The 21,493-nt window shown below is 44.0% G+C and overlaps 1 protein-coding gene across 8 annotated transcripts in view; it reads right to left on the reverse strand.

Annotated features, from left to right (window-relative positions):
• The window catches only part of fam49bb (family with sequence similarity 49 member Bb), a 165,629-nt gene that overhangs the window by 131,360 nt on the left and 12,776 nt on the right, over positions 1-21,493 (reverse strand). The window contains exon 1 of one of the 8 annotated variants that reach the window (XM_067981986.1): positions 11,992-12,103. The exons of the other annotated variants lie outside the window; for them this stretch is intronic. Coding sequence (XP_067838087.1) covers positions 11,992-12,023 — 32 coding nt within the window. The 5' untranslated portion in view covers positions 12,024-12,103. Of the gene's footprint in view, positions 1-11,991; positions 12,104-21,493 lie in introns of those variants that run through there. 8 annotated transcript variants of the gene reach the window in all.

Genomic DNA, 21,493 nt, shown 5'->3' on the forward strand with positions numbered 1-21,493 from the left:
AAACTTCTAGCTGTTGTAGAGAAATTGTGTGTGAAAGAAAAAAAAGAGTTCCATCATGGGAGTTGTAGTTTCCACCCTGCTCCTGTGGAATTTGATGCCAAAAGTGTGACAAACCAGGCATAAAATTTACAAACAACTGTTAGGCACAGGAGGTGAAAAAATGTAAAGATTTAATTTTATACAGCTTAAGCTGCTAAATAAAAACTTTGAGCTAACAGTGTTTGGGGAAGTGTTTTTTTTTGCAGTTTTTCTTAAAAAATGTTGCTGAGGGGGCCTGATGGTTACACCAGGGTCAGAGGGAGACTAAGGTGGACTAAGTCTCACCCATCCTTAACTCTCTTTCTTGCTGACCTATTTTGACTCCCTGTTCCCCGTGCCTCAAATTTAAAATCCCCGCTCGTCTTTAAATCCCTCCATGGTCTTGCTCCACCTACCTCTCCAACATTCTCCGCTTCTTTGCCTTAACAATGGCAGCAGAGTTTTCAGCCATGGGTCTCACTCTCTGGAATTCCTCCTAATACCTCTCTGCCTCTTAAAAACCTCAAAACCCCATCTTTTTGGCTAAACTTTTAGCTATCCCTCCAAATCTCTCTTTTCCTGGCTAGATATCCATTTTCCATACACCCATATGTGAAATGCCTTGGAGCTTTTCTTAAACCTTAAAGACTTTCAATAAATGGAAATTCTTGTTTATGAAGTGCTTAAATGCCACCTCTTAGTTATTGCAGCTGTAGACAGTCAGCCAGACTGGAAAATGGCCATCTGAGTTAAATGCTGGTCACAACAAAATAGGTAATTTCCTCCAACTAACCATGAGCAAGGATATATAATATATATCTCCATGAGTTGGTAAACACAGTCCCATCTCAGTCCATTGAAATCAATGGTAACATTAACATCTGTTCTTACTTCTCAGTGCTGCAGTATTTCTCGGCCTGTTACAACTACGATAGCTAAATATGCCATTTCTTCCAGTTGTGAGCAAGGTCACAGGTAAAGTCAGATTATCTGAAACAAAGTTTTGAGAATTTAATCTCAAATGTTTCCAAATGTTTTGGGGAAACCAGAGAAACTCTCAAATACTCATTGCATGAGAGATGGACACCCTTCTATCTCAAGTCATTCTAATGCACAGATTGCGCGCTGGGAAATTCTAAAAGCTGTATATGCTCAGACTGCACAGATGTGTTTGGAAGCTGTCCCCAGTGAAACCCAAGCTTTTGAGACAGGGTGACCAATCCAGGATGAGCCACCGTCAGATGTGGAAAGACTATAGAGCAAGTAGGTAAAGAAACCACGATGTGTTGTTCACTCTTGGTTGAGCCATCGGGTGCTTTAACTTCGGTTTGAAGTTTTACTTATTGTTCAGCATCATTCTATGATTACACCAATTTAATTTTTTTTAGCAAATTTTATTTACATTGCTTAATTCAAAGTCAAAATTTTAGCACAAAAACAAACTTTCAATAGACTGTAAATCCTAAATCAGATTGGTTAGTATTTGGAGCTTGCGGTATGTGCAAATTAACTGAAACACAGATTTAAACTTTATGTGACCCACAAGACTCCATGTTCTGTACCTAAGCAGCCCATGAAAACAAAAGCTTGGACACTCCTGGATAAGACGATGACAAAATGGCCACTATAGAAACATTTTGTATTTTTACAATTTTAAACTGAAATTATTAATAGAGTATCAAACTAAAACTGCATGCAAAAAGGAATTGAGAGTTCAGAATAAAACCAAGTCAGAAGTGGTAAGATTCTTCCGTGCAGTAGTCAAAAACCACGTTCGTCTACTTTTCACTAAATTCACCAAAATCACGACTACAGTGGCTTACAAGCAGCAGATTGTCTGAGGAAAGTCACGTTTCACCAGCCGAGGAGGTGGCAACATTGCTGGCAGGTAAGGTAAAGATGGAGAATTTTGGAGCCATTACAAAAAAATTTATACAGTAATGCCCCAAGGAAATAATTTCTCCGTATCTATCCTATCAAATCTCTTACTATTTTAAGCACCTCGATTAGATCACTCTTCAATCTTCTAAATTTAAGAGAATACAAACCAAATGTATTACATAACATTACATAGAATTTACAGCACAGAAACAGGCCATTCAGCCCAACAGGTCTATGCCAGTGTTTATGCTCTACACGAGCCTCCTCCCACACTACTTTATCTAGTCCAGGGTCCAGGCCCCTCCAGGGCCAATATATCTTTCCTGAGGGGTGGTGCCCAAAACTGAACTCAGTGCTCCAGATGAGGACTGACTGAGGCTCTAAACAACCGAAGCATAACTTCCTCATTTTTATGTTCCAACCCCTTTGAGATAAAGGCTGTTGGCCTTTTGATCATTTTTATACCTGTGCACTAGCCTTTAGTGATTTGTGTATAAGGACACCTAAATACCTTTGCTCTCACCACTAAGAAAATATTCAGATTTGTCTTTCTTAGATCCAAAGTGGATGACCTCGCACTACCCCACACTGAACTCCATCTGCCACAGTTTTGCCCATTCAATCTTCCCATCTACACAACTTACCGTGCATCCTAACTTAGTGTCATCTGCAAACTTGGAAACACCTTCATCCAAGTCATTAATATATATGATGAAAAGCTGAGGCCCCAGTACAGATCCCTGGGAAACACTACTTATCATGCCAAATCAGAGCATGTTCACTTTATCCCCACACTGTCTCCTACTTCCCAACGAATTACCAACCCATGTTGCAAGGTTACCTCCAATTCAGTGTATTATCTTTTTTGCTAATAATCTCTTATGTAGAATCGTCACACGCTTTCTGGAAGTCTATATAGACCACAATCATGGACACTCCCCTAGCCATCATGTTAGTGGCCTCATCAAAAAATTCAACTAGATTAGATTAGTTAAGACATGATCTTCCCTTCACAGATCCATGCTGACTCTGATCAGCTCATTGTTGTCCAAGTGCTCAGTTACTCTGTCCCTGATAGATTCCAGTAATCTCCCACAACTGACAGGTATGCAGTTACCTGATTTCTCTTTCCCTCCCTTCTTAGATTACAAGTGACATTTGCAATTTTCCAATCCAAAATTCAAATCTAGAGCGCTTTGGAAAATTATGACTAATTTCCTCACCTATTTGCCTATTTCTTTTAATCCTCTGGGGTGGAAACCATCAGGTCCTGAGGATTTATCTATCTTAAGTCATATTATTTTCTCCATTATCATTTTTAAACTCATATTAAATATACTAAATTCCTCCCCTTGACTTATTTTTAGGTTTACTTGTACCACTGGTATTTTGTCCTCTTGCTCCACTGTGAAAACAGATACAAGGTATTAATTTAACAAGAGTAACATTTCCTTATTGTCATTATAGTCTCACCTGCATCTGTCTTTTATGGATCCACATCTCCTTTTACCTCTTTGTATCCCTTTGTTGCTTTTTATAGCTCTTCCAGTCTGCTGGATTTCCACACTTCCTTACATCTGTGTATGCCTTTTCTTTTAGTTTGATACTGTCTCTCATTTGTTGACCATGGTTGCTTAACTACACAAGTGGAGCTTTGCATTTTAGGGGCATGTACTGGTTCTGTATTGCACCAAATACTTCTTTGAATACTTCGGTTTGTCTGTAGGTTTACCCGTTAACAGTTCAGCTTAGTTTACTGTGGTCAATTTATTTCTCATCCCTTCAAAGTTTACCTTACTTGGTTTGTGACTCTCCCTTCACCCCCTCAACCCTAATATCAAATTCAATCATATTATCGTCACTATTCGCAAGATGTTTTCTTACTGTTAGATTGTTTACTAATTCTGGCTCATTACTCATCACTAGATCTAGTATGGCCTGTTCCATTGTCCATTCTAAAACATATTATTCTGGAAAATTATCCCAGATACATTTTAGAAATTCACTGCCTTTGCTACTTGAGCTGTTCTGTTTCTCCCAGTCTATGAAAATTTAAATCTCCCAATATAACCGCATTTTTCTTTGCTACATGCTTCCCTAGTTTCCATATTTATACACCCCACCGCTACATCACTACTACCAGGGGGTCGGCAGACAACTCCTACCAGAGTCTTGAATCCTTTGCTGTTCCTTAATTATACCCAGTGTTCCTACTGCCTGATCACCCTTACTGAAATCCCTTCTTTCTACTCCTTCTTTCCCAATTTCCCTGTCCTTTCTAAAGATCCTATATAGACTGGAATATTTAGTTCCCAATCACATCCAGCTTGTAGCTAGGTCTCTGTAATGGCTACTACATCAGACCCTTTAAGCTGAATTTCTGTTTCTATATCACTTGTTTCATTTCTTATGCTACGTGCATTCGTATATAGAACTCTTATTTGCGTAACTGTCCCCACCCTGCCCATATGTCCTGCTGGTCCTTTTCTCACACATTTTGGCTTAACTGTGGATTTTCCACTCACACTTAAAAAGGATTCACCTTCATGGTAAATTCAAACTGAAAAGAGGATAATACATTTCTCAAACTTCCACTAGAGCTAAAGGAACAATGCCATAATAGTTATCTATTGTAAGAGTCAGTCTAAGTAGAATGCATCAAGCCAGTCATTCCAACACAGTGATGTGGTTTAATGGGCTTTCGGAATGCTCAAATTATAAACAATTAAGCCACTGAACCAATTTCTCCAAAAGGTGAGTATTCTTCGATGTAGTAAGGGGAAAACAGAGATACACCTAGAACCATGAAAGTTTACAACACAGGAGGAGGCCATTCGGCCAATCATCTCTGTGCCGGTTCTTTGCTAGAGCAATCCAAAACAATAGCCACTGCCCTTCTCTCACTCCCCGTCGTCACGTCCTCTGCTTCAAATATTTATCCAATTTTCCCTTAGAAGATGCAATGGTTTCTACTTCAACCACTCTCTGTGGCAAAGCATTTCATGCACCAACAACCCTCTGAACAAATTTCTCCTAACCTCTACTCTCATAATTAATGGCAATTTTAAATTGATAACCTCTTCATCACTGACTCCCTCACCAGAGGAAATCATCTTTCCCTATTTGCCTTATAAAACACTTCATATAATTTTAAAAACTCTTAAATTTCCTCCAAGTCTTCTCAGCTGCAGTGAAAATATTTCCAGGATCTTGAATCTCTCCTCCTAACTACAGTTTCCTATCCCTGGAATCATCCTGGTGAATCTACTCTGTACAACCTCTACAGCTTTAATATCCTTTCTCTAACGGGGCACCTTAAACAGCACACAATACTCTAACCAATGTTTTGTACAAAATGTATTACTTCTTTACTCTTGTACTCCATGCCCCTATTTATACAACCTAAAATGCTATTTGCTTTTTTTAAAAAAAAAAGTGTTATCTACCTGCACTCACACCTTCAGTGAGCTCATTATTTGAATCCTCCGATCTCTGTCCATCCATATTCTTCAGCATATTCCATTGAGTGGATACTCAGATTCCTTGTTTTTTCTCCCAAAATATATTACCTCACCCATCTCTACATTAAATGACATTTGACAGCTATCTGCTCATTCTACTCACCTGTCTGTGTCCACCTGAAGTATTTTACGTTCCTCCTTACTGTCGGCCACACCCTCTATTTGTGTATTCAGCACATTTTGAAATTGAATTCCCTATGCCCAAGTCTAAATCACCTATAGATACACACTAAGAACAAACATGAACCCACACTGAACCCTGGGCTACACCACTTCCAACCTTTCTCCAATCCAAGCAACAGTCATTGACCATAACCCTTTCTTTCCTGTCAACCAACATTCTATCCATGCTGCTGCATTGCCTCTTCATCCATATACCTGAATTTTTGTAACAAGCCTGCGAGACAGCTTACTAAACACCTTGAGCCAACTTGATTCCCCCCCTCAAAAAAAATCAAACATTTCTTGCTGTCCTACCACATTCTAACATTAAGAAACCTTCAGATAAGTCCATGCTAACCTTCAGATAAGTGAACTAAGACACTTGTTCCAAGAACAAGTACAACATAAACGGACTCACCCTGAAAAGTACTTGTGACCAGACATTATTGAAATCAGCCCAGCCCTTCACACTGTTGCAGGCATCAGTTTCAGTCTTAGTACTTCAGCCAGATGCTCGTTGATTTTAGAAATAAGTGCTTGCAGAGAACATAATAACGAGGTAGCCCTGTTGCCCCCAGAAGCCACCCAACCCTCAAAAAAAACATGTTTCCACAGGTGACCCATGACTGCCCCGAAGGCAAAGTAAATAGATTCAACCTTATTGTTGAAATAGAGACAGTGTTGTATACTGACGACTGATGGCCCACTAATATAAGCTATGATGTGGAGATGCCGGTGATGGACTGGGGTTGACAATTGTAAACAATTTTACAACACCAAGTTATAGTCCAGTAATTTTATTTGAAATTCACAAGCTTTCGGAGGCTTCCTCCTTCCTCAGGTGAATGCTGTGGAAATGAAATCCTCGAACCTCTCGCATTTATAAATCACAGAACAATACCTGGTGATTACAGACATTCTTTCCAACTGCCCGTTACCAAGGCAATCAGTGTGCAGACAGACAGGTGTTACCTGCAAGGTCTCCGTATATACAAACCACCAAAAAAAAGATAGAGAGGCAGAAACATGGAAAAGACAGCAAATGACCCGTTATATTAAAAACAGATAACATTTGTTCGCTGGTGGGGTAACGTGTAGCGTGACATGAACCCAAGATCCCGGTTGAGGCCGTCCTCATGGGTGCGGAACTTGGCTATCAATTTCTGCTCGACGATTTTGCGTTGTCGTGCGTCGAAGGCCGCCTTTGAGTACGCTTACCTGAAGGTCGGTGGCTGAATGTCCTTGACTGCTGAAGTGTTCCCCGACTGGGAGGGAACCCTCCTGTCTGGCGATTGTTGCGCGGTGTCCGTTCATCCGTTGTCGCAGCGTCTGCATGGTCTCGTCAATGTACCATGCTCTGGGGCATCCTTTCCTGCAACGTATGAGGTAGACAACATTGGCCGAGTCACAGGAGTATGAACCATGCACCTGGTGGGTGGTGTCCTCTCGTGTGATGGTGGTATCTGTGTCGATGATCTGGCATGTCTTGCAGAGGTTACCGTGGCAGGGTTGTGTGGTGTCGTGGACGCTGTTCTCCTGAAAGCTAGGTAATTTGCTGCGAACGATGGTCTGTTTGAGGTTGGGTGGCTGTTTAAAGGCGAGTAGTGGAGGTGTGGGGATGGCCATAGCGAGGTGTTCGTCGTCATTGATGACATGTTGAAGGCTGCGGAGAACATGGCGTAGTTTCTCCGCTCCGGGGAAGTACTGGACGACAAAGGGTACTCTGTTGGTTGCGTCCCGTGTTAGTCTCCTGAGGAGGCCTATGCAATTTTTCGCTGTGGCCCGTCGGAACTGTCGATCGATGAGTCGAGCGTCATATCCCGTTCTTACTCGGGCGTCTTTCAGCGTCTGTAGGTGTCCATCGCATTCCTCCTCGTCTGAGCAGACCCTGTGTATTCGCAGGGCCTGTCCATAGGGGATGGCCTCTTTGACGTGGTTAGGGTGGAAGCTGGAAAAGTGGAGCATCGTGAGGTTGTCCGTGGGCTTGCAGTAGAGTGAGGTGCTGAGGTGCCCGTCTTTGATGAAGATTCGTGTGTCCAAGAAAGAAACTGATTCTGAGGAGTAGTCCATGGTGAGCTTGATGGTGGGATGGAACTTGTTGATGTTATCGTGTAGTCTCTTTAGTGATTCCTCGCCGTGGGTCCATAGAAAGAAAATGTTGTCGATGTATCTGGTGTATAGTGTTGGTTGGAGGTCCTGTGCAGTGAAGAAGTCCTGCTCGAACTTGTGCATGAAAATGTTGGCGTATTGGGGTGCGAATTTGGTCACCATGGCTGTTCCGTGTGTTTGGGTAAAGAACTGGTTATCGAAGGTGAAGACATTGTGATCCAGGATGAAGCGGATGAGTTGTAGGATGGCGTCTGGAGATTGGCTGTTGTTGGTGTTGAGTATTGATGCTGTCGCAGCGATGCAGTCATCGTGGGGGATACTGGTGTAGAGTGCCGAGACTTCCATCGTGGTGAGAAGTGTTCCTGGTTCAACTGATCCGTGGGTACTGAGTTTTTGTAGGAAGTTTGTAGTGTCGTGACAGAAGCTGGGGGTTCCCTGTACGATGGGTTTCAGGATGCCCTCGATGTATCCAGAGAGGTTCTCACACAGGGTTCCGTTGCCTGATACGATAGGACGTCCGGGTGTGTTGGCTTTGTGTATCTTTGGGAGGCAGTAGAAGTCTCCCACGCGGGGAGTACGTGGGATGAGAGTGTGTAGGACGCTTTGAAGGTCTTGATCGAAGGTCTTGATCAGTTTGTTGAGCTGGTGGGTATGTTCTTCGGTCGGATCTGCGGTTAACCGTCTGTAGTGTTCCTGGTTGTCCAGTTGTCGGTATGCTTCTTTGCAATAGTCCGTTCTGTTCTGTATGACGATGGCTCCTCCTTTGTCCACTGGTTTGAATCGTCGAGCAGAAATTGATAGCCAAGTTCCGCACCCATGAGGACGGCCTCAACCGGGATCTTAGGTTCATGTCACGCTACACGTTACCCCACCAGCGAACAAATGTTATCTGTCTTTAATATAACGGGTCATTTGCTGTCTTTTCCATGTTTCTGCCTCTCTATCTCTTTTTTTTGGTGGTTTGTATATTCGGAGACCTTGTAGGTAACACCTGTCTGTCTTCACACTGATTGCCTTGGCAACGGGCAGTTGGAAAGAATGTCTGTAATCAACAGGTATTGTTCTGTGATTTATAAATGCGAGAGGTTCGAGGATTTCATTTCCACAGCATTCACCTGAGGAAGGAGGAAGCCTCCGAAAGCTTGTGAATTTCAAATAAAATTGCTGGACTATAACTTGGTGTTGTAAAATGGTTTACAATAATATAAGCTAGGCAGTTTTGTGATTACTGGTCTGTACGTGCATCCTCAACAATTGGTTAGGTGCGCAATTGCAAACTGTGACTTTGAAAATTTGCAGTCACAGGCTTGTGAATCAGATGTTTTAAATATTGTTCCAATTGCTCTGGAATCCTCTAATATAAATGGGATGGTTTTTCCAGCATCTGAGCTATGTAAATAAATCAAAGACTTAGCTTGCCCTACAAAAATACATTTCATCTTAGCCAAAAGCAATCTGTAAATAATAATCATAGCTGACTACCTTTTTGACTCACCTTTCTGACTTAACAGATAAAAATTTGTCCACAAACCAAATAAAAAAGATCCACCTACAAAGACAGCATCCCGCACCCCTCCCCCACCTCATAATAACATCTTTGATGATGACACTAGTAGTCAATCATTACTGATCCGAGAGACATCATTATGGTCAAACCTCAAAACATTTCCAACTGAAAAATGGATACAAGGAAGTTAAATATAGAAGCCACGACACTCCCAAAAACATCTTGAATCTAGGTGCAAAGGAACGACAGTTACAAAAACTAAATCAATTGATGTTGCAAGAGTCAATGGAAAAGGGTAATCACTTATATGCTGGCTAATGTACAGCTGACTACCCAAAAATATCACTCAATATACTTGCAGCGATTGCATCACAGTTACTAAACCTTTTGTGAGGATGTCCTAATTGCCAACATCCAACAGTGTAAAGAATAAAAATGAAATAAGTATCCTCCTACCACAAACCCCATAGTATATTTTTTATATCTATCAAGCAGTAATTGATAGATTGGTCTGACCAATGTTACATCTGCACCGTTCAACCATTTTCTGCTTAGCAATATTTATTAAAGAACATGTGTATTTTCAATACCCTATCAATGTGCAGAGAAGTCTAATCCCTTTATATTTTTCCTTCTCTCGCTCAGAAAAGGGTCTCCCTCTCCCATCAGGGGGTCTCACCCCTTTCCCCTCAGGCAGCATCTCCTTTCCACCCTACCCCCTCCTCAGAAAGGATGTTTTACCCCTTCCTTCCTGCCAGTCAGGGTCTCTCTCCAACAGCCTTATACAGGGTCTTGTTTTCCTCTCCCCCATTCACCGAAACACGTCTCTATCCTTCCTCGATGCTGGGTCCCCCTGCCACACTCCTCAGTCAGAATCTCCCTTTATTCCTCCCCCCAGCAACCAAGGTTGCTTCTCTTCCCTTCCCGGACATGATGTCTCATTTCTTCCCCCACCCCCTTCACTTTAAACAAGGTTGCTCCCCACCTCCTCTTCTCTTCTGCCATCTTCAACCGTCTCACTCTCTCCTCAGCAAACCACCCCCCACCGAAAAGACGGGGTCTCTCCTCAGCCTGCCCCCCACCCCTTCCAATGCCAAGGTCTCTCTCCCCAGCCCCCACGTAAACAAAGTCATTCTCCTCACCACCAGCCCCGCCCCACAAAAGATACGATCTCTCCCCTCAGCCACCCCTCCACCCCAAGGCAGGATCCTTCTCATGTCCCACTAACTGTCGTCTTCCAGCCCCCTGACCCTGACATGGTCTCACCCCAGCCCCCCACTCACCCCCTAAATGTCAGGGCCCTTCCCCAAACGACAGGGCCCCTCCTCTCACCCCGTCCCCAAACGACAAGGCCCCTCTCTCCTGACACACCAACTCTCTCTCCACCCCTCCCCTCCTCTCCCGACTTCAGAGAGGGTCCCTCCTCTCTCCCCTGCAAAGACAGGGTCATCATAAATGTCTTAGATGAAGGAATAGGGAGCCATATATCGAAGTTTTCTGACGATATTAAAGTTAGGTGGCTCAATAAGTAGTGTAGATGGGAGCAGAAAGTTTCAACAGGACACTGATAAATTAAGTGAGTGCAAAACTGTGGCAGATAAAAGTTCAACGTGTGGACGTACGAGATCGCCACTTTGGACCCAAGAAAGATAGATCAGAGTATCCTCCAAATGGTGAGAAGCTAGGAACTTGTGGAGCAGCAGAGAGATTTAGGGATCTTCAACATAGAGTCCCTCTCCTCTCACACACCTCCAACACAGGATCACTGTCCTCACCCCCGCAACACAGGATCCTTTCTCACACCTCTTCCTGTGTTGGAGGGGGGGAAATTACTCTCCTCTCACACTGCCCGCCCCCAAACACAGGATCCCTCGCCACATCACCGCCCCCAAACACAAGAACCCTCCCCGTGCCACCCCTTCCCTGCACCCACATGTACACCCCACCCTGCAAGCCCCCTCCCCCCAAACGCGGGATCCCTTCCCTCCCCCCCAAACGCGGGATCCCTTCCCTCCCCCCCCCCCACCTACCCCCAAACGCGGGATTGCCTCCTCCCCCACCCCCTTCAAACCCAGGATCCCTCCTCCCCCACCCCCCAAACACAGGATCCCTCTCCTCCCCGCCCCAAAAACACAGGATCCCTCTCCTCCCCACCCACCCTCCCCCAAACACGGGTCCCCCCCACTCTCCCCCAAACACAGGATCCCTCTCCTCCCCACCCACCCTCCCCCAAACAGAGAATCCCTCCCCCAAACACGGGATCCCTATCCTTTCCCCCCCCCCCCACCCTCCCCCAAACACGGGATCCCTATCCTTCCCCTCCCCCAAACACAGGATCCCTCTCCTCCCCTCCCCCAAACACGGGATCCCTATCCTTCCCCTCCCCCAAACACAGGATCCCTCTCCTCCCCTCCCCCAAACACGGGATCCCTATCCTTCCCCTCCCCCAAACACAGGATCCCTCTCCTCCCCTCCCCTCCCCTCGGGTGCAGCGGAGACAAGAGCGGAGCCGTCACCCCGGATGATTTGACCAGGAAGTGTTCACAATGAAGCCGCAGCCGATTGGCGTTTACAAATCACCTTTTGCGCGAAATCCCGGCAACAGCGGGATGGAGGCCGACCAACCGGCCGGCCGGCAGGCAGGCAGCAAAAACTCTGCCTGCCCGCCCGCCCGCCCGCCCGCCCTTGCTTAACGTGAGCCGAGGCCGCACTGACCGATGCGGTGCGAGGCTCCCGCGCCCTGTGCGGATAACCCACACGCGCGCGCGCGCTCACTCGCTCGCTCGCTCTTACCTGCGGCCCCAGCTCGAGAGCGAACGCCTCATTCCTCCCGCCCCGCGAGCAACAAGCCGTTACCAGCGCGCGCGCCTCCCGCCTCCCGCCTCCGTGCAGTCGGGTCTCGAGCCGCTCTCGCTCCTCAATTTTAAAAGCCCGCTCGGCTCGCGCTCTGCCCAAGCGCTCGTCCGCGCCCGTCAGGTACACGCACGGGGCCGCGCCGTCCTAGTGACCGTCAACTGCACCGTAAGTGCCTGCTGCACACTCACTCACTAGCCCCACGCCGGCCTTGTGCCGATCACATACATACCCGCCCAATATTATTATTATTATTTCAATTTGATAAGTTTCCTTTGGTTTTCTATTAGTTGTGCCCCTTTGGTTAGTTTTTTCTTACGTGTTTCGTTTGATGACACTGAGGCAACCCCCCCCCCCCGGCCAGTGTCTCTCTTTTATAGTTAATTAAAGAAAAGGCATACATACCCCCCCTCCCACACACACACACACCTGCCTGCTCCACGCTGTCCCTAGTGCCAGTCTTGTACACGCCAGTCCACTCCCAATGCTGGCCAGATACAGCAGGGGGACCTGGTGGGTGAGTAAGCGGCTGCATGGAGTGACTGACACGTTCGCCCACCGGGTCCCCTGGAGTGGGACCACACGGTATCCGCCCGTTCGCTTCAAGCGTTTCGTGACCGGTGGGCACTTACTGTGACATACTGATAACCCAAACAGGATTTATATATATATATATAAAAAAAGAGTACATTTTAATTAATCACACACTCTTAGTTTGTCTTGAACCAATTGTTTTAGTGGTGCCCTGCTTGTAGAAGTGGGCACTTGTCAGTAACATAGAATTTACAGCACAGAAACAGGCCATTCGGCCCAACTGGCCTATTTGTTTATGCTGCACAGGAGCCTCCAATCAGCAAATCCTTCTATTCCTTTCTCCCTCATGTACTTATCTAGCTTCCCCTTAAATGAATCTATTCTATTCACCTCAACCGCTCCTTGTGGTAGCAAGTTCCACATTGTAACCACTCTCTGGGTAAAGTAACTGACGGTTATTTTGTGGCAATGGGGGAACCTGATGCCATTTTACTGGTTCAAACAAACTAGGCCCCACCAAATCCATGCCATCCTAGCATTCAGCAGTTATCCAACACCCTTCTGCTTGTCACTCAGTTCTGGAGGATAGCGCTTGAGTTTGGCTCTAAGACTGCTATTTGTTCTCCTAGTGCAGCACTGAGCAACACCATGGGTTGGCTTTTTTTTAAAAAAAAGCTACTCTGACTTTTTACTTGTTGGCCTACCCAAACTGCTGTGACCCCCCTACCCTGATCACACTGCTCTGCCATAACCTGTCGGTATCACAGTCCCAAGCCACACAACCCCGATCCATTCCCAGGCATCAGGTGCCCCACCCATCCCCAACCTGGCATCCTTGGCCTGTCAGTCAATTTTGAACATTTATAGCACTGAGAACCAACCAGGAACATGCTGACGGAATACCTTGCAGCCGCGAACATGTCCGGAGCATGAGGCCTGACTGTGGGTAATGGTCAAGGGCAGATTCTCCTCATCCTGTCAATCCCATAAATGCTAACAAATAGTAGGACTCTCCCAACCCCCCCCCAAGTGTTCCTAGAAGCCTTGACCTTCCTCCCCAGTGCTCCTCGACCCACTGCTGCCAGACACAGAACCTCCAGTGCTCCTAGATCTTGTGACACCCCCCAGTTCTCCATTGACAAAGTGCTCTCCATGTTCTCAGACCCCAGGACCTCTCTGCCCAGTGCAGCCACACTCTAGAACTATCCAGCTTGTGCAGTGTATTATTGGTCTGCTAGTACAAAGCATCACACCCCTAGAGTTCCGATTTAAAAGGAGCAGCGGTCGAGATCAGCAGCCCATAAAAAGCACGGGAATCCCCAGCACCAGTGATTTAAAAAGGTGCAGCGGCAGAGAGAGGCAGATACTAAAAGAAGGAAAAACTCAAAAAGTGACATCATAGTGCAGAGTGAGTAGCGGAATTAGAGCTAAGTGCTCAATTTATCATTTATCTGAAGTATTAAGAGGATAATATCTTTAGGTAAACAAATAGACCTAAGAGGCTAAATAGCTTAAATAGATCTAAGGAGATAAAATAACCTAAGTAGAGGATACCAACATTAAAGGGATCCAATTTGCATTAAATAAATATCTGGTATACATAAATAATTAATAAATCAATGAATAATAAGACTCTAGTCCAATCCAACATTTATAATGTACTTGCTACCTGTGAGAATAAGGATGAAGACTGCAGGGGGGTTGGGCAGAATGCTAACCATGGCACGGTAGAGAAGTAGGCAAACCAAATGGAAAGGGGGGGGGGGAAGAGAAGGAAGTAGCCCAAGAAGGAGGGGAGGGGGGGGGGAGGGAGAGAAGGAAGTAGCCCAAGAAGTGGGGGGGGCGGGGAAGGGGAGAGAAGGAGGCAGTCCAAAAAGGGGGATGGGGGGAGGAGCAGAATAGAACGGTTGGAGTCATAGGGGATTTGATAATTTAGGGGGATAGATAGCATCCTCTGCAGTCGCAACTGAGGGTCCAGGAGAGTATGTTGCCTTCCTGGTGCAAGGGTAAAGGATATCTAGGAGAAACTGGAGAGGACCTTGGAAAGGGAGGGGGAAGATCCAGTTGTCGTGGTTCATGTCGGGACCCATGATATTGGGAAGAACAGGCATGAAGTCCTGCTAAGGGAGTATCAGAAGCTCGGAACGAAATTAAGAAGCAGGGCCCCACAGGTGGTAACCTCAGGATTACTACCCGAGCCACGTGCTGATTAGCATAAGGATAAGCAGATCAGGAAGGTGAATGCGGGGCTGAAAGACTGGTGTGGGAAGGAGGGGTTCCATTTCATGGGACACTATCACCAGTACTGGGACAGGAAGGAGCTATACCACTGGGACAGGCCCCATCTGAATTGGAATGGGACCAAAGTCCCAGCGGAAAGGATAAATAGGGCTCTGGATAAGACTTTAAACTAGTAAGACAGGGCGGGCGAGGGATCTGGGGGAAATAACATGAGCCTGAAGATAAAAGAAATAGGAGACGAGAGTAAAGGTCAAACCAAGGTAAGGAATAAGGATAACAAATGGTCTGGGAACAAATACAATTGTAGAACATAAGTATAAAATGACTGTTCGAAATAAAGAAAGAAGAACAGTTAATTAAAAACAAATTAAATTGCCTGTACAGCAATGTACACAGCATCTGAAACAGAACGGGGGAACTTCTGGAGGCAATAATTCGTAGCAAGGAAACTGATGTAGTTGGGATAACCAAAACATGGCTGCATAAAGAACAGGACTGGCGGTTAAATATTGCAAGATATAACATATTTAGAATGGATAGGGAAGGAAGAAAGGGAATGGAGTAGTTGTACTAATTAGGGATAACATAATGGCAGTAGAAAAAAGGGACATAACTAACGTTAAGATAGAAACAGAATCCATATGGATTGAGATAAAGGATAAGAAGGGATCGATCATGCCAATAAGTGTATTCGAAAGACCATCTAATAGTGGAAGAGAAGTGCAGGAAGAAATAAGTAAGTAAATCTATGGAATGAGCAAAAGACACAATGATAATCTTGGGAGATTTTAACTTTTTTTATTCGTTCATGGGATGTGGGCGTCGCTGGCAAGGCCAGCATTTATTGCCCATCCCGAATTGCCCTTGAGAAGGTGGTGGTGAGCCGCCTTCTTGAACCGCTGCAGTCCGTGTGGTGAAGGTTCCCCCACAGTGCTGTTAGGAAGGGAGTTCCAGGATTTTGACACAGCAACGATGAAGGAACGGCGATATATTTCCAAGTTGGGATGGTGTGTGACTTGGAGGGGAATGTGCAGGTGGAGTTGTTCCCATGTGCCTGCTGCTCTTGTCCTTCTAGATGGTAGAGGTCACGGGTTTGGGAGGGGCTGTCGAAGAAGCCTTGGCGAGTTGCTGCAGTGCATCCTGTGGATGGTACACACTGCAGCCACAGTGCGCCGGTGGTGAAGGGAGTGAATGTTTAAGGTGGTGGATGGGGTGCCAATCAAGCGGGCTGCTTTGTCCTGGATGGTGTCAAGCTTCTTGAGTGTTGTTGGAGCTGCACTCATCCAGGCAAGTGGAGAGTATTCCATCACACTCCTGACTTGTGCCTTGTAGATGGTGGAAAGGCTTTGGGGAGTCAGGAGGTGAGTCATCACTGCAGAATACCCAGCCTCTGATCTGCTCTTGTAGCCACAGTATTTATATGGCTGGTCCAGTTATGTTTCTGGTCAATGGTGACCCCCAGGATATTGATGGTGGGGGATTCGGTGATGGTAATGCCGTTGAATGTCAAGGGAAGGTGGTTAAACACTCTCTTGTTGGAGATGGTCATTGCCTGGCACTTGTCTGGCACGAATGTTACTTGCCACTTATCAGCCCAAGCCTGGATGTTGTCCAGGTCTTACTGCATGCGGGCATGGTCTGCTTCATTATCTGAGGGGTTGCGAATGGAACTGAACACTGCGCAACTGCCCCTAAATAAACTGGCAAGAAGTAGAGAAAGGGGAAAAAGGAATGGAGTTTTTAAAAATTGTGTACAGGTCTACTTTCTTACTGAGTATGTAAGAAGCCCAACGAGAGGAATCACTGCTGGATCTAGTAATGGGAAATGAACCAGAGCAGATAGAAGAAGTAAGCATTTGGGAACATCTAGGCAATAGCGATCACAACATAATAAGATAATGATTGAGAAAGACATAAATAAGACAAAGACCAAAAGTAATAGACTGGGTAAAAAGCTAATTTTGAGGGGATGAGAATGGAACTCGGGAAGATAAACTGGAAAAAAATACTGACAAGGAGGTAGAACAGCAGTTCATGATGAATCTATTCAGCTAAAAAACAAGAACAAACTAGCCAATAATGAAACACCATGGATGAATAAAGAGATGAGCAAAATTGAAACTGAAGAAAAAGGCATACACTAAATACATACACAATTAAGTAAAGGAAGACAAAAGGGAATATGAACAAGTTAGGAAAGAAGTCAAAAAACATTTAGGAAAGTAAAATGGAAATATAATATGAAATTATCGAGGAATATAAAAATAGTAAAGTATTCTACAGACACAAATAACAAAAGGAAAATCAGGATAGGTATAGGGCCGCAAGGGATGCACAAGATAAACTCACGGGTAATGATAGCGAAATGGCAGAAATTTTAAATAATTACTTAGTGTCCCTGGTAAATACTGAGGCAAACAGGGTGGCCATGACATTAGAAGAGATCAAAAAAGATATCAAGACATTTAATATCGAAAGGGGGAGAGATAATTAAGAAACCAATCAAACTTAGAGAGGATAAAACCCCTGGATTGCATTTGCACATATTAAAAGGAGTTAGGGAAGAGATAGCAGAGGCACCATTATATACATATAAAATTCAATAGAAAAGAGAATAGTGTCAGACAATTAATGTTATTCCTAGAGATTTGTTCTATAGATCAATTAGCTTAATGTCGGTGGTAGGAAAGATATTGGACTCTTTACTCTAAGATGTAACAGAAAAACATTTAGAAACCGAAAATATAATAAAGAATAGTCAGCATGAATTTCAAAAGGGAAAGTCATGCTTGACCAACCTTATTGAATTCTTTGAAGAAGTAACAGAAAGAGTAGATAAGGGTAATGTAGTAGATGTAATATACTAGGATTATCAAAAGGCCTTTGATAAGATACCACATAGCAGACTCATGACTAAGGTCAGAACATGTGGAGTCGGGGGCAAATAGCAGAATGGATAGCAAGCTGGCTACAAAACAGAATACAGAGAGTGGGGGTTAAAGGTATTTACTCAGACTGGTGGAAGGTGGGAAGTGGTGTTCCACGGGGATCGCTGCTGGGACCACTGTTGTTCACTATTTACATAAACGATTTGGACTCGGGAATTGAAAGTACAATTTCAAAATTTGCGGATGACACCAAATTGGGGGTGGGAAAGAGAATAGTTAGTACTGAGGAAGTCTGCGACAAAATACAAGACAACGTTAATAAACTTGCAGAATGGGCTTGTAAATGGCAAATGAACTTCAATATAGATAAGTGTAAGGTGGTGCATTTTGGTGGGAGGAATAAGGAGGCCACATACTCCTTGGAAAAGAAGTGTCTAAACGGGGCAGAGGGGCAAAGGGATCTAGGGATACAGGTTCACAAATCTGTGCAGCAATGCAGGTTAACAAGGCTATAAAAATACAAACTAAGCACTGGGATTCATTTCTAGAGAAGTAGAATTGAAAAGTAGAGAAGTTATGTTAAACCTGTATAGAATCTTGGTTAGACCACACTGAGTACTTTGCACAGTTCTAGTTTCCATATTACAAAAAGGATATAGAGGCACTGGAGAAGGTACAAAGAAGATTTATAAGGATGATACCAGAACTGAGAGGTTATAACTATCAGGAAAGACTGAACAAGCTGAGGCTCTTTTCTCTAGGAAAGAGAAGGCTGAGGGGTAACCTGATTGAAGTCATTAAAATTATAAAGGGGTTTGATAGGGTAGACGTAGAGAAGATGTTTCCACTTGTAGGGGAGTCCAAAACTAGGAATCATAAATATAAGATAGTCACTAATAAATCCAATAAGGAATTCAGGAGAAACCTCTTTATCCAAAGAGTGGTCAGAATGTGGAACTTGCTACTACATGGAATATTTGAGACAAATAGCATAGATGCATTGAAGGGAAAGCTAGATAAGCACATGATGGAGAAATGAATAAAAGGATATGCTGATTGGGGATAGATGAAGTAGAGTGAGGGGAGGTTTGTGTGGACATAAATATTGGCACAGATCAGTTGGGCCGAATAGCCTGTTTCTGTGCTGTAAATTCTATGTAAACTATGGCAAATGCAGTATAATGTGGATAAATGTGAAGTTATCCATTTCGGAAGGAGAAACAGAAAGGCAGAGTATTATTTAAATGGTGATAGATTGGGAAATGTTGATGTACAAAGGGACCTGGGTGTCCTTGTACACCAGTCACTGAAAGCAAACATGCAGGTACAGCAAGCAGTTAGGAAGGCAAATGGTATGTTGGCCTTCATTGCAAGAGGATTTGAGTACAGCAGCAAGAATGTCTTACTGCAGTTATACAGGGCCTTGATGAGACCACACCTGCAGTACTGTGTGCAGTTTTGGTCTCCTTACCTAAGGAAGGATATACTTGCCATAGAGGGAGTGCAGCGAAGGTTCACCAGACTGATTCCTGGGATGGCAGGATTGTCGTATGAGGAGAGATCGGGTTGACTCGGCCTGTATTCACTCACGTTTAGAAGAATGAAAGAGGAGCTCATTGAAACATATAAAATTCTGACAGAGCTAGACAAACTGGATGCAGGGAAGATGTTTCCCCTGGCTGGGGGGTCCAGAACGAGGGGTCACAGACTCAGGATACGGGGTAGGACATTTGGGACTGAGATGAGGAGAAATTTCTTCACTCAGGGTGGTGAACCTGTGGAATTCTCTACCACAGAAGGCTGTGAAGGCCAAGTCACTAAATATATTTAAGAAGGAGCTAGACAGATTTCTAGACATAAAAGGCATCAAGGGGCATGGGGAGAGAGCGGGACTATGGTATTGAGATAGAGGATCAGCCATGATCATACTGAATGGCGGAGCAGGCTAGAAGGGCCAAATGGCCTACTCCTGCTCCTATTTTCTATGTTTCTAAGTACCAAAACAACATATCCTCTGATTCTCCATAAGAAATACCATAAAGATCTACTAATAATATTCTTTAAAAATGTTATATCTAGCATACGTTTTATCATACTGCAGGCATTATACATGTGTGTAAATTGCACCTAAGTCAGTCTTAAAACAGCAAAAAAAACTGAATCCTATAACTATCAGGGGTCAGCAAAATCTATCAAGGAGGCAGAAACTGAACCAATCAAATTACTCAAGAAACCTAAATCTTTTTGACCACAAAAATTGGAAGTCTATTAACTATGGGGGAAATGACAAAAATTGAACCAATCAAATCACTCAAAATGGTTTTTCATATATCTTGCTTTTGCTATTTTTTTCCCCACAAACATAAGTACTAAGATTCAAAAAGGTTTGTAATAAAATAAAAACATTAAAAACTATATCACAATAATATGATTAATCTTACTTATAAGATTGTCTTTGAGTACCGTAATATTTTAACTTGGACAACCCAACCTCTCTTAAAAGCCTAGTTTGCATCTTCCACCCTCCATAAACTTGACCTCATCCACCTTCCATAAATTTGAGCTCATCCAAAACTCTGCTGCCCATATCCTAACTTGCACAAAGTCCCGTTCACTCATCACCCCTATGCTCACTGATCTACATTGGCTCCCGGTCCGGGAACGCCTCGATTTTAAAATTCTCATCCTTGCTTTCAAATCCCTCCATGGACTCACCCCTCCCTCTCCCTAACCTCCTCCAGGCTTACAACTCTCCAAGATCTTTGCACTCCTCACATTCTGGCCTTTTGCGCATCCCCGATTTTAATCATTCCATCATTGGCAGCCGTGCCTTCAGCTGCCTATGCCCTAAGCTCTGGAATTCCCTCCCAAAACCTCTTTGCCTCTCTCTCTCTCGCCTCCTTCAAGACACTCCTTAAAACCTACCTATTTGACCAAGCTTTTGGTCACCTGTCCTAAAATCCTTACGTGGCTTAGTGTCAAATTTTGTTTGATAACACTCCCGTGAAGCGCTTTGGGATGTTCTACTACATTAAATAATGCTATATAAATGCAAGTAGTTGTTGTTGTTAATTTTCTCAGAACTACCTGTCAACTGAAAGGACTTAACAAGTACATCCGCCCTTGCAATTCCCAAAGTGCTGCAATCTGAGCATGTGCAAAACTTGAAATAACAGGATTTCAGAATTTTAAGCTATTAAGTGTTTAATTTTCACTTGATAGAGAGCCTAGCTCAGAGCAAGAGAAAGGGTATGATTATAGCATGTGTGATTGCAGAATCTTTAATTAAACCGAGAATTTGAAAACAATGATGGTTACAAAAAATGTACTGATTTGTCTCAAGTGTCCAAGTATGTTTTTGTTCTGCTTGTAACAGCATTTGAGTTTGCTTGTTTTCCCCAAATGATTTGAAAACAAGCTGGAAGATGAAAATTATCAAGTGTGTGCTTTTTATACTTTATAGAGAAAGACAAACAAGGCGATTATAACACCTGTGTTTTGTTTATACTGAGAATTCAAAATTAGTTTTTCTACAGAAATATTTAATTAAGCAGCAGTGTTTGTTATTTATATAACACACTGCAGTGGGATAGAGGAAACATTATTTATTTTCCAGAAACCAATCAATAAACATTTGGCTCATTATCGCTGAATAGAAGTCTTACAAACTTCTTTCCAAAATATTTCACTGAAGTTGTGCACTATGCACCTACTTCCAAATCCCAACATGAACCCCCCTAACTACAACGTAATTGCTGACTCACTGCGAGCAACACCAT

This window comes from Heptranchias perlo, chromosome 3, assembly GCF_035084215.1.
Source record: "Heptranchias perlo isolate sHepPer1 chromosome 3, sHepPer1.hap1, whole genome shotgun sequence".
In the NCBI taxonomy this organism is placed as follows: Eukaryota; Metazoa; Chordata; class Chondrichthyes; order Hexanchiformes; family Hexanchidae; genus Heptranchias; species Heptranchias perlo.